The sequence below is a fragment of the Lissotriton helveticus genome, assembly GCF_964261635.1.
Source record: "Lissotriton helveticus chromosome 1_1 unlocalized genomic scaffold, aLisHel1.1 SUPER_1_unloc_8, whole genome shotgun sequence".
In the NCBI taxonomy this organism is placed as follows: domain Eukaryota; kingdom Metazoa; phylum Chordata; class Amphibia; order Caudata; family Salamandridae; genus Lissotriton; species Lissotriton helveticus.
The window spans coordinates 2,010,421-2,024,073 of NW_027611725.1; the positions used below are offsets into that span (position 1 = coordinate 2,010,421).

Below are 13,653 nucleotides of genomic sequence, written 5' to 3' on the forward strand. Positions count from 1 at the left end.
GCAGAAGTCTTGCTACCACTGGACGGGGAGGACGGTGGTTTCGCAGGTACTCTTTGCGCCTGTTCCAAGGTGTAGAAGGGCGACATCTCATCGGCAGCCACCGTAGTCCTCAGCCAGCTCTCCAAATTTTGCACCATGTCCATCCCTTCCACTTTCTCAGGCAGGCCCACTACGCAAATGTTATTCCTACGGTTTCGGCTTTCTGCGTCTTCCGCCCGTTTCTCCAATGCTTGTATCCGCTCCAACGCATCTGTCATCTTGGTCTCCAGTACAGTTTGGGCTGGCGCCACCTCCTGCAGCGTTACCTCCACCTGTTTAAACCTATCCACCAGCTTAGAGTGATCCATGCGAAACAGGCCTAGTCCCGTTGCCACCTGTGCGATGTCTTGTTGCAGGGACATGCACAAGCCAGCAACCGCCTCCAGAATTCTGTCTAACTGCCGCTGCATCTTGGGGTGCCTCCATCTGGTCGGACTCGGCCCCACCTTGCTTTCCTTTAGTTTTCCCCTTGCTCCAGCTCCCCGGATCGCATGATGGTATATATGGACTTGCCACAATGCCCAGTCTCCAGGTGTGCAACCAGCAATCGAGCCCGCTCCAATTGATCCCAGGAGCCCAGCCCGCCAGTGGCTCCTCGCTCCGCGGTCCAGGTGTCCCGGAAAACGGATCTTCACCCTTCCCCAGTAGCGCAGATCCACGGGTGCTAGATCCCGTCCCGCTGGTGCCAGTCCCCGCTGAGCAACGTTCTGCCCCCTGCGCACTAGTCCAGCAGTGGCGGGTGAGGAACAACAATCTGTTTCCTTACAGGGGACTTGCCTGCAGCACCTTTACCTGCTCAGGCCCCAGTTGTACCGTGCTCTCCGCACTGGACCAGGTAAGGACCCATGCCCCACATTCCGGCGCTTAACCTCCTGACCAAAGCCCACCGGTGTATCCTTGCTGCTCGGGGCTGTGTCAGGGACACCCTCCTTTAGGCCCACATCCATCTCCTTGGGTCCAGGGGCCAAATCATGCACTGAGGGATCTTTGCAGTACCTCCCGCCGCACCTCAACAGGCAGCCTTCCAGGGTCAAGTGCCGCACCCCCAAGGCTCGTGTCTCCGCCAGCTCCCCTCCGCCTCTGCCTCCAACCGGTATATCTTTCATGCGGCAGTCCCTCCTCTGTGGGCCCACGTCCTGCCGCCAGCACCCACCAACCACCCCAGCTCGCAGTCCGCTGCCGCCCCGGAGACCCACGCCTGCCTCTGCAGCCAGGGGCTCCGGGCTAAGCTGCACCCCACTCACCGAGGCAGGACCGACGGTGCCGCAGCTCCTCCGTGTGCAGCCAGGCATCTCCGTTCCGTCGCAGCCTCTTTGGCTCGAAGGACGCAGCTCCAGGGGGACGGAGCCTTAGGGTTCCCACCTTCGGTCACAGCTCCTTCCGTCCAGAAGGCCGCCACCGCCCGATGCAACCACGAAGCAGGATTAGTATAAGAAAGTATTATAGCTAGATGCTGATATCAGTAGAAATTTAGAAAATTAGAAGATTAGAATATTAGAATACCTCTAAAAGTATCATAAATTGCAATAAGAGAGATAGACGACCCTGTAGTATGTGATCAATAACCACATGGAAGATATTTATCAAAACAGTATATATTTTTTTTTTATCTTTTAAAAACATGATTTATTTGATAGATCAAAGTTCCAATTGTGCATAAAGGATACATAATGATGACTACATAGAATAAAATATCATTAATCGACATTTGATATGTACAAATACATGACGGTAGACGCGAAGTTGATATAGGCAGTGCGGCAGATGTCTACAACGCGCGTTTCGGCATACACGCCTTCATCAGGTAGCCGTCTATTGCACTAAAAAATATATATAATAATTGTGTAAATGATATATTTAGGGCACTAACATACTCTTAAATAGCAACTAGAGGTATTCAATCATATAAATGATGTTCTATTTAACATAACATTTATAATTATCTTCACATGGAAAAGTCACCAAAATACAACACCATATTTACAATATTTACAATGTTCTTAACCTGCACATAGTGAATAAAGACATACAAAACACCTCACTTGTGAAATACATATATATACACTAAAAATTGTTATTCTTACTTACAAATATTTACATAACTTTAAAATGTCATGTTTCCGTTGCACAATAGCTAATTCTGTTGACCACAAGAACATGTTCACATGGTTACTCGGCCCCAAGTTAACCATGCATTATCTAAGATTATATGTTTAGCTAGTAAATCTCTGAAATCTTGTAATAGCAAAGAGATAGATTCTCTTACCATATATCTATTTCTAGACATTCAAGATGTTATGCTGTTGCGTCGAAAGAATGTCTACTCCTGAGTCTTGATCTGCGAATAATTAAAAGCATGCGACGGATAAATAGTCACACTGAAGATAATCAACCTCATATTGATCTCAAATATGAGATAACCATTTAGCTAGATAACAACTCGAGCTTAAAGCAGGAGGATATAATCCATATTGTGTTCATTCTGTATAAGTTCAGGGCGCCTTATATATTTCTCAGTAAATGTGGACAATTAGGATGCCGTAGATTATTGCCTGATATGTTTACTGCCTGTTAGTGCAAGGGCTGAAAAAGGGAGAATCCCATATAACATATCTCAGTAGAGTGGATTGGTATATAAACCAATTCCGTAAAAGTCAAATAATTGCAGTTATCGTTTCTTAGATGGTAATATATTCTAAGCATAAAGTATTAAGGCGAATAATTATGTGTTATCCAAACATTATGAAATTCTTGCAAGGCTGATTCTATATCAAGTTAATTTGAAGTAAAGGCTTACTGATTATTATTTCTTCTGACAAGACTGTGGTAAATAAATAAATAATACCCTATTTTTGACTAGACTTATAGCATAACAGATAGCTCAATAAAATAAGAGTCAAGATTCGAGGTAGTAGGAGTTTCTGCAGGTTTATTACAGCATAAGGACAGGATCAGGACAACCTGCATGGGAATAGGACAATAAGGCCCGGCAGCTGCCGGGGCTGGGTCTGGGATGAGCGCGCTAACATTCAATAACAAAACATTGACTTATATACATAGCGCAAACACATAGCATTACATTGCAGTAGGCGTAGCAGTGGGTGGAGCAGAAGGCGTGACGCGTAGCAGTCGCGAAAGATAACAGTAAAAATAGGTGTAACTGGGCGTATACATAGACATGTGGTGCAAACGTAACAGAATATGTCATGAATGGGCGGAAACTTTGGAGGGGGCTACCTAAGGAGCCGGGACCTCTAACCTAATGGTGCGCGAAAACTGGCAATGACGTGTTACTAGGAGAAGCTGGGGGCTATGAACTCTGTGCTAGGAGCAGAGACTAGAGTCTGAAGGGTCGGAGCGACATGTACCTAAACCCTATCTGGTATCTGATGTTTAGGGAACATGTTGATATAAACTAGAAGTCATGAGGGGAAAAGCTAACTTGATTCTAAGACTGGACCATGCATTATTCTACATGTAGTGCGTGATGAAGAATATTAAATGACCATTAAATACAGTATTTCTCTAACATGGAGACGAGAAGGCTAGACAATGACGGAAACTATTGATGCAGTTCAGTAGCTTAGGAATGCAGAGGAGGAGGACTGAACTGATAACTGGAACTATAACATACTTTTGGCAGACTCAGAGGCAGAGCCAAGCTGCACCGGGCACTGCGAGGCAGGAAGTAAGTGAAGGGTCGAGGATACAGGTGGGGGCTGTATCGCTCCTTAGCGAGGCTTTCAGGAGACAGGAGCTGAATCTGTGGTCTGGGCCCTTTTGAGGCCTAGAAACGGGGATTTTATAATGGAATAACGTGCACACTAAGAAACGTGGCAACATTACTTTACATAGGCCTGATATTCGTAGTATTCACGAAGACTGGAAAATAGCATACTAGAGGTGGACACAACTGGAATTGCGTCATTAATCAGGCATGGGGAATAACATATGCATATTGGTCATGCACACATAACATATGATGGATGAAGCGTAGGGACACAGAACATGGCAAAATTTACTTTTCCACATTCCCTCCTTGTCACTACGTTTCCATCAGGAAACATCAATTTTCATGATACCATCTATCATTTCATACAGTACCATTTGCTCGTCTCGAATTGTCTTGGAACGGGATTTAGAACGGGGCTTGGGACTAGGAATACAAGAGGTAGCACACATGCTGCAAATCGCAGGGCCACATTGTATACAGAGGCAGCAGCTAAATATAATCGCTACTGCAATACCTAAAAAGGACAGGACTTTCCATCCCCATGCGGAAATTATATTCCAGAACCAACCGGACCATGTCCAGGTGCCTGGATCTTGATGTAACAGATGGGCAATTTTATGGAGTCTGGTTATAGCTGAATAAACAGACGGCGCGTTATTTGGAATGAAAATGCAGCAACTAGATCCGATGACTCTACAGGCCCCGCCCCTGTCGGCCAGTATGACGTCAAGGACGAGACGATTTTGCAAAACGACAAATCTCATAGCAGATTGTTCTTCGGTTAGGTTACCTAGAGCAGAGGCAGTCTCATTAACTACAGCTTCAAGGGTTCTTGTTAACCTACGGATCAGTTTACTATTCTGGACAGGTCCTACAAAGAAGAAGAAACCTTTATTGAAATCTGTATACTGTTCTAGAGTAGTTTCAGTATAATCGACAATTGGGGACTCCCTTCTATGTCTAATGTGTACTAGATGTGTGTTTCTGTGATAATCAGATGGGGCTAGAAAAACAGGTGGCAGTAGGAAAGCAATGTAACAGGTTCCCTCCCAATCGAGGGGCAGACGGACATATGCAGTTTGACCACAAATAAAATAAGAATGACGTGAAGCTTTGAAAATAGATTTCCCACTGTCACTATATTTGACAACAGTAGTACATTCACTATGACCTATGCGTACAGAACCATAACTACGGACACATAATTCGCCTTTGACAGGTAGTACTGAAATAGCAGGTAAGTCTGGAGTAGTATCAGACTGAACATTCAGGACCATGAAATTCGACGAATAATTACCTAAATTATATACTTCATTTTCTAGATCTAAACCTGTTCTGTGGGGGAGACCTTGCTTGTCTGGAAAACATGTACTGTTAAGAAAAGACATATCTGTTGAGGATGACGTTAACGTGGACCATGCTCCACACGAACCATTGTGTGAGAATGGATAAGGAAAAAGTGGCAGAACTCCCTTCGGTGTCTGAAAAGGGGGAAGTCGACCACACACCCAACAATTAGTAGCATTGCTGGTCTGGTGTGAATAATGTAACATACGGATAAATGTGTTGTTGCGCATAGCGAGGCGGTAAGAATATTCGTGAGGAGGCAGATCACTAAACGTGTGCTCTACTGTAGCATTAGCAGACATATTTGCATGAGGAACTGGAAAACACAGGAAAAGTGCGTAGCTGGTGCAGGAAATCATTATGCTGAGAAATAATATGAAACTCAGAAAAACGATACATTGAAGTGAACTTCGACTGACTCTCTCACTATGGGGGTCTATTTTATACATGTCAGAAACAATTTAACCGTTTCACCTAGGGGAGGACTTATACAATCAAACTGACTGACTTATTTTACTAGACCTTAATTTGAGCTTATACTCCTGCTGCGGAGTTTTCTCTAACAAAGGAGGGGTTGTAATAATGTCTTGTGCGGGACAGTCCTTAAGAGCAATATTTTGGCAGTCTTTCGAATCCTGGAAAATGTTTTTAGACGCTGGTTTCAATCCTTTGAAAAGTTTTACATGAGAAAGGTGGACCCACCCCTTCCTGCCTTCCAACTTGACGGCAGTTCGGGTGGTCAAGAGGACCTGACGTGGCTCCTTCCAACGTGGTTCCAGCGGACTTGATCTGTCAAAATTTCTGATCATCACAAGGGAGCCTGGAACGATCTCGTGCGGTGCCACCTCGGTATTGTCTGGAAATGCGGCGGCAACCTGTGAACGACATGAGTTGAGGGCAGACATCAAGGAAGCTAGGTAATCTGTCAGCATATTACATGAAACATCGGTAATACTTCGGGGTCTAGGAGTACCCCACATGTTAGGGGGGCGGCCGAATACGACCTCATACGGGGACAGACCTGATCTGGAATGTGCGACCATACGCATATAAAATAAAGCGACTGGCAGAGCTATTAACCAGTCCACACCTTTGTCCTTACAGACTTTTGCAATGCGGATTTTCAGAGTCTGATTATGCCTTTCGACTAGTCCAGCTGCTTCTGGATGGCGTACACAATGAAACTTCCACTGGTACCCTAACAACAGGGAAACGTGTTTCATGAGTTCAGATGAGAATGGCTGGCCGTTATCAGAATATACGACTCTAGGGAGTCCGTATCTAGGGAAAAATTCACGAACCAACTGCTTGGCAGTGGTCGCGGCTGTGTAATCTGGGACTGGATATGCTTCTGTCCACCTGGACAAAGCGCATACAACTACAAGGACATACTTGAAACCTCGACATCGCTCCATCTGAATATAATCCATCTGGAGGACCTCAAAAGGGTGGTCAGGGGGCTGGAAACCACCTTGTTCCACCGGGACACTTTTACCTGGATTAAACTGACAACATATCATACAGGTACGGACTTTCTGCTTGGCTGCAGCTCGTAAATGCTTGTTGAACCAAATGTTCTGGATACTGTCTAACATAGCTTTTTCTCCTAAATGTGCTGGACTATGTGCGGTATTGATAATGACTTGAACCATAGAATCGGGGAGAAACCATGTGGCTCTACCCTTCGTTAACCATCCTTGATCTGTCTGGACCCCTCCTTGTTCGGACCATTTCTTGATTTCATCGGGAGTAGCATGTAACTGTATATCTATGACATCTTGTGTAGGGTCCTTAACTGTCATGCATGTAATCGGATCTGGAGTATGTGTCATATTAACTGGAATGTCTGGAGTCTGTGCTGTAAGCTTGGCTGTGCGGTCTGCTAGATCATTACCTTGGGAAATAATGTCAGTGACTTTCGTATGTGCTTTGCATTTCATAATAGCAATAGATGTCGGTAAATGTATGGCATCTAACAGGGCTTGAATAAGGAGACCATGCTGAATCTTGGTTCCATGAGAAGTCATGAAACCTCTCTCCTGCCAGAGCACTCCGAAGTCGTGTACAACTCCGAATGCGTAACGTGAATCTGTGTAAACATTAACTTTCAGGTTCTTGGCATGTATACAGGCTTGTGTCAGAGCGACTAGCTCTGCTGCTTGAGCGGACAGGGTATCAATACGGTGTGTTTCAATAACTTCAGTGTCGGTAGTCACTGCATACGCGGCGACTAGTTCTCCTGTACTAGTTCTCATACATGAACCATCCACATAAAGTGTCAGGTCAGGATCTGGTAACGGAATGTCTGTCAGGTCTTGTCTTGGCTTTGTCGTAATGTTAACTACTTCCACACAGTCATGTGGGTCTGGATTTGAACTAACTGATGGTAACAGTGTAGCAGGATTCAGAACGTTGCAGCGTCTAATTTCTATGTGTGGCTGGAACAGTGTCAATTCATAACCTGTTAAACGTGCAATTGTCAAGTGCTGAGTTTGTGTTCGGTTTAAAAGAACTTCTACTGAATGTGGGACTTGTACTGTCAAGGAATGTCCTAAAACTATGGAATCACTTTGTCTGATAGCTAGTGCTGTGGCTGCAACTGACTTGAGGCACGCAGGCAACGCCTGGGCGACTGGATCTAATGTGCTCGAAAAATAAGCACAGGGCTTGTATTGACCTGCTTGATCTTGTGTGAGAACAGATAATGCTGTACCTTCCCGTTCAGTAACGAAAAGTGTAAAAGGCTTACTGTAGTTCGGTGTAGCTAGAACTGGAGCTTGACATAGGGCTTTCTTTAACTCGTTAAAACTAAGTGTATGGTCAGATGTCCAAGGGAGGACAGTCGATACGGCTGCCTCCTGTGTCGTTAACTGTATCAGTGGCTTGGCTAGAAATGCATACTGGGGAATCCATTGTCTACAATAAGAAGTAAGGCCGATAAAGGCACGTACCTCCTTCTGGGTTCTGGGCTGGGGAAGACTCGCTATTAACTGGATACGGTCTGGTGTCAACTGCCTACCCCTCTTGGACAGCAAGTGTCCTAAGTATACCACTTGCTGGACACAGAATTGAAGCTTCGAAGGTGACACCTTGTGCCCCATCTCGGCTAGAAAATACAGAACTGTAAGTGATGCTCGCTCGCAAGCACGTTCAGAACGGGCTGTGATCAGTAGATCATCGACATACTGGAGCAGGGCAGTGTCAGTTGGCATGTGAATATTGTCTAGTTGTCTCTTGAGTGCTTGACTGTAAATACTAGGGCTTTCTGTGAAACCTTGAGGAGCGCGTGTGAACATATAGCTCCTTCCATTTAAACAAAATCCAAAAAGAAACTGGCTGTCTGGATGAATTGGAACACTAAAAAATGCATTCTTGAGGTCTATGACAGTGAAAAACATGGCTTCGGAATCAATGGCTGTTAACAGGGAAGAGATGTCTGGAACAACTGGGTACTGAGGAATGATACATTTATTAAGCTCTCGTAAATCAATCACTAATCGATATACTGGGGGTGCATTCGGATCAGTACGTTTCATGACTGGAATGATCGGAGAATTGCATACATTGGAGTCAGTTTCTACAACTACTCCTTGAGCCATGAGCTCGTCAATAATTTTGGATAAGGCTGCTACAGCCTCAGGTGGCAATCTGTACTGTCTGATTCGGGGTAACACTACACCTGGTTTGAGAGTCACACGATGGGGTGTGATTTGCATGTAACCTACATCAGTTGGACCTTGCGCCCATAAATGCTGTGGAACATTAGACAATCTTGAATCAAAATCTCGTAACACATAGTGACCCTTAAAGTCACGTAGGAACAGACGTATTCCCTCTGGGGAACAGCAAATAACTGCACCTAACTCTTTCAGTGTCTTAATACCTAATAGATTTTCTGGACATGACTTAGTAAGTAACAGGTCAGTAGTGCGGGACAATGGACCTACTTCTAGAGTAACTGGCTTAGATATCTCATTAACGATGGGTTTTCCTGAAAATCCAAGGGAAACATTTCTTGAGCCTGAGAGCGGAGCCCCTGGAACTTCGGCATGACTAATTGTGGTCCTACTTGCCCCTGTATCGATCAAAAACTTTCTGTCTTTCCCTAATACTTGACTGTGAACATAGGGACCTTCTTGATCTACAGGTATCTCGATGAGAGGCAAGCCTACCTCCCTCTCTAGGCTGTTTCATGAATATGACTGGTACTCTGGATACTCGGACTGTGCATACTGGTACATCTGTGATGTGACATGCTGTGTTGCAGCAATGGGCTGCGGTACTGTAACTGTCTGTGGTGCATTCTGTGACTGAGGAGTCTGTGAAACTTGTTCTTGTCTCGGCGGACGTGGTCTTTCTTTAGTCTTACCAGTAGCTATGTTGTGTTTCAGAACTGCACACTCGTTTATAAAATGACCTGGCTGTTTACAATAATTGCAGTTCCCTTTAACGGGAGCTGCAGGATGACTGGCTTGATTCGGACCCCTCTTCTGACTGTCTTGAGGAATAGATTGTGCAATTAGCACTTTCATTTTTGTGTCTTTCATACGTTTTCTCTCGTGTTCTTGCTCTTCCCTGATTCTATTCTGGTGATACTGGAGCATCTGGAGCATCTGGGACGGAGTATTAGCTTGCCAGGTGCTTTCGACTTTCAAAACTCGGTTTTTAATTTGTGGACTTGAATTCTCGACTAATTTGGTGACGAAAAGATGAGGGTATGACTCACTACTTGTCTTGAGACCACTGTTGATACTGAAACATTTTTCAAATCTAGAATAAAAATCACTAATATCCTCGTCTTGCTTCTGTTTACAGGCTGAGATTGCATCCCAGTCTTCTTTCCTAGTTGTCAATAATCTGGGTAAAACTTGAATCAATAATTCTGGTAAATCTTTACATTTATCTCCAAGACCGGTACCTGGTACTCGTGCCTTGTCTTCAGCTTCTAGAGCTGCCCAATCGATCTTTTTCTCTCCCACCTCCCATTCTTTTTCCTTTAACTTTTCATACACCCCTGCGGGTAACAGGACCTTTAACATTTTAATGATATCTGGGTAAGTGTATTCTCCCATACGGAGCATGTCTTTTAATTCTCTATGGAACCCTGCTGGATCTTTGTCATGACAGGGAATTAATTTCTTCATTTCAAGAAGTTCCATCTTTGATATTGGAGTGTATACAAACACTCGTTGCATTACGCCACCCGCCCCTTGGACTGGGTGGACTTCTCGTAACGGATTCTGTCTGTCTATGTAGAATGATTTACTTTCTGGGGGTGAGACATGAACAAAATGCGGGTTCAGGAACGTTCTATACTTGTGACGCTGTTCTAGAATGACACTTATTAAATCGGTACCTAGACCTCTCCATCTATACTGGAGTAACTCGTTCAGGATATCGTGCAACGGGCCTGGATCAGAATGTTGACCCTCATACAGAGTAATGAGGTGCTGGATCATATACATACCCACCAGTCGTTGCTCGGCTGGGGGCAATTTCAGAAACATTTGTGCCACTATTTCGTCTGGAAAAGTGGTAGAATCAGTAATCCATCGGACTGCTGATCGGGCTAGTTCTTGTTCATGCATAGTACTTAGTTCACTGTAACCGACTCGTGATTTCAGAATGTGATCGGTAGCTTGAAATACTTGTTCTAGGGAACCTTGTTCTGGTGCTAGATGTTGAAAAATAGACTTGGGTTCTAGACGTAAATGGCGATCTGGAAATCTGGATTTTCCTACATACGCTATTCTGGCGGGATTCTCGTTCTCTTCCTCTTCAGGATCAGAGATACTTTCTTTCTCGCTTACTTGTGCTGCTTTACGCTGGTCGTGTAACCTTATTATTTCTTTACGAATTTTCTTGTACATACTCTCCATGGCACTGACGGTCTTGTGCTTACCCTCGGCTATATTATCACTCCACCTTGTCAGGATTCTCATTTCGGCCGGATCTTTGGACGGGTAATCTTGTTCTCTTATTAAACAATTGATCAGGAACTTTAATATCATGAGCTGAATCTCGGCTTTCCTTTGAGACATAATTTCGCCAATACTTTCTGGATCATCCCCTGTACGGATGAAACGATATATTCTGTCTAGATCTTCTTTCATATTCGGCAAGGTGACTAGATACTCGGTCACTCTCCTTACACGTAAGGAATATAAAACCATAGTATATTCGCCTGGAACTGGATCATAGACACATTCGTTAAGGGCTTGCCTGATTTCTGTGACAGACTTATTACTTTTAGGAGTTCGCTGTGATGCTTGAGCATGCAATTCGAGTGCCGATAAACGCTTGTGTGGCGGCGGGGTTTGAGGAGTAGCTCCTCCTGCGGTCCCTAGACTAGAGTCGTCTACTGAGGCTCTACGTCCTGGCAGAGTGGGAAATGGAACTGTAGGCTGGACCGGGGGTACCGTAACAGGTACTCCGGTGTCTGGAGAAGCGGGAAGTGCCTGATTTACAGGGACTGGCGGAGCACGAACAGGATTTGCATATTCGGGGACTGTGTCGTCCAAATAGGACGAAATAAAAATATCAGCTGCGGTCGGTTTGTGACGTAGCTTGGTCGGAATTAATGGCGGCGGGAAATTACTGGGTGCCTCTGGGGTCGCTTTTGGCAGGCCTTCGGCAAGGAGAGGATACATACCCTTAATAAGGGCATGCCTCTGTCTGTCTGACTGTTCGGCTTTGACTTGTTCACCTATCTCGATTAATTCTCTTTCTTGGGCTCGTTCTTGGGATTCTCTACTTAACTCTGACTTTCTGACTTCCTTTTCCGTTCTTTTATGAGCTTCCTTGCGCCATAACTCGATGGCATCTTTCTGTGACTGTCTGGCTTTCTTTTTCCATAATGCTTCTTCTACTCGCATGATACATTCGGCATCCCATGTACCCGATACGGGCCATCTATACTTTTCTTCTAACTGTTTGGTATACTCTACCCATAAATCTAGATACATTATGGCGCTTATGCCATGTTTCTGATACATAAAATGACCTGGACTGTCCCTAGGCGGGACAGGAACTGCTTCCTCTAACAGACCCTTTCTAGTTTTTAACTGACGTAACTTGGAAAAGAGCGGCATTCTAAACTTGAATCGGAACACAATACAATACACGAAAAACAATAACAATTGGGAAAACAATTCAGGCATACCACGACATTGGAAATACATTAAACAATATCATAACATAACAGTTCGAACAGAATACTACCTTGAAAATACTGAAAACAGAAACAGAACAGAATTCTCGAGAACGGAACAGACTAGAGTTACTGGATGCACTGCTGTAACAGTACGGAACATACCGGTCCCATAAAGGAACGCATCAAGACCCGTATCCACCTAGGTGAACACTTCGTTTGTGGGCTTGGGTACCACCAACCCACGGACCAGGAGTCAATTTAGATTGGTCCTGTCTAGATACTACCCCAGCAATGGTACTCACCGGGCAGCACGGAACGGAAAGCCTCGAACGGGACTGGACTACGACGGACTTCGGACTTCGGACTTCAGTTACGGGTGGGCCTCCGGATACCTCGGACCTTGGACTCTCGGCTTGGGCTCTGGTCGGGACTCGCCGCGTTCCTCCACCGTCTCGTTTGGATGCTGGACCGCCTCCTCCGTCTCCTCCGTGGGCCTGAGGGATACTTGGAGCAGAAATATCTGCCAGTGCACGGTATGGTTCCGTCACGACTGCAGAGGGTCAGGGGGTCGGCGTGGCTTCACCGACGCGTGGGGAAAGGGCAAGTCCCTATTCGGGCGCCATTATGTGGTAAATAAATAAATAATACCCTATTTTTGACTAGACTTATAGCATAACAGATAGCTCAATAAAATAAGAGTCAAGATTCGAGGTAGTAGGAGTTTCTGCAGGTTTATTACAGCATAAGGACAGGATCAGGACAACCTGCATGGGAATAGGACAATAAGGCCCGGCAGCTGCCGGGGCTGGGTCTGGGATGAGCGCGCTAACATTCAATAACAAAACATTGACTTATATACATAGCGCAAACACATAGCATTACATTGCAGTAGGCGTAGCAGTGGGTGGAGCAGAAGGCGTGACGCGTAGCAGTCGCGAAAGATAACAGTAAAAATAGGTGTAACTGGGCGTATACATAGACATGTGGTGCAAACGTAACAGAATATGTCATGAATGGGCGGAAACTTTGGAGGGGGCTACCTAAGGAGCCGGGACCTCTAACCTAATGGTGCGCGAAAACTGGCAATGACGTGTTACTAGGAGAAGCTGGGGGCTATGAACTCTGTGCTAGGAGCAGAGACTAGAGTCTGAAGGGTCGGAGCGACATGTACCTAAACCCTATCTGGTATCTGATGTTTAGGGAACATGTTGATATAAACTAGAAGTCATGAGGGGAAAAGCTAACTTGATTCTAAGACTGGACCATGCATTATTCTACATGTAGTGCGTGATGAAGAATATTAAATGACCATTAAATACAGTATTTCTCTAACATGGAGACGAGAAGGCTAGACAATGACGGAAACTATTGATGCAGTTCA

General features: G+C 45.0%; 2 protein-coding genes across 2 annotated transcripts in view; both read left to right on the forward strand.

The window, feature by feature from the left end:
- The window catches only part of LOC144806531 (uncharacterized), a 653,350-nt gene that overhangs the window by 350,253 nt on the left and 289,444 nt on the right, over positions 1-13,653 (forward strand). The gene's annotated exons all lie outside the window — the stretch shown is intronic.
- Positions 557-13,653, forward strand: part of LOC144806522 (uncharacterized) — a 28,316-nt gene continuing 15,219 nt past the window's right edge. The window contains exon 1 of the mRNA XM_078672863.1: positions 557-571. Coding sequence (XP_078528989.1) covers positions 557-571 — 15 coding nt within the window. The remainder of the gene's footprint in view (positions 572-13,653) is intronic.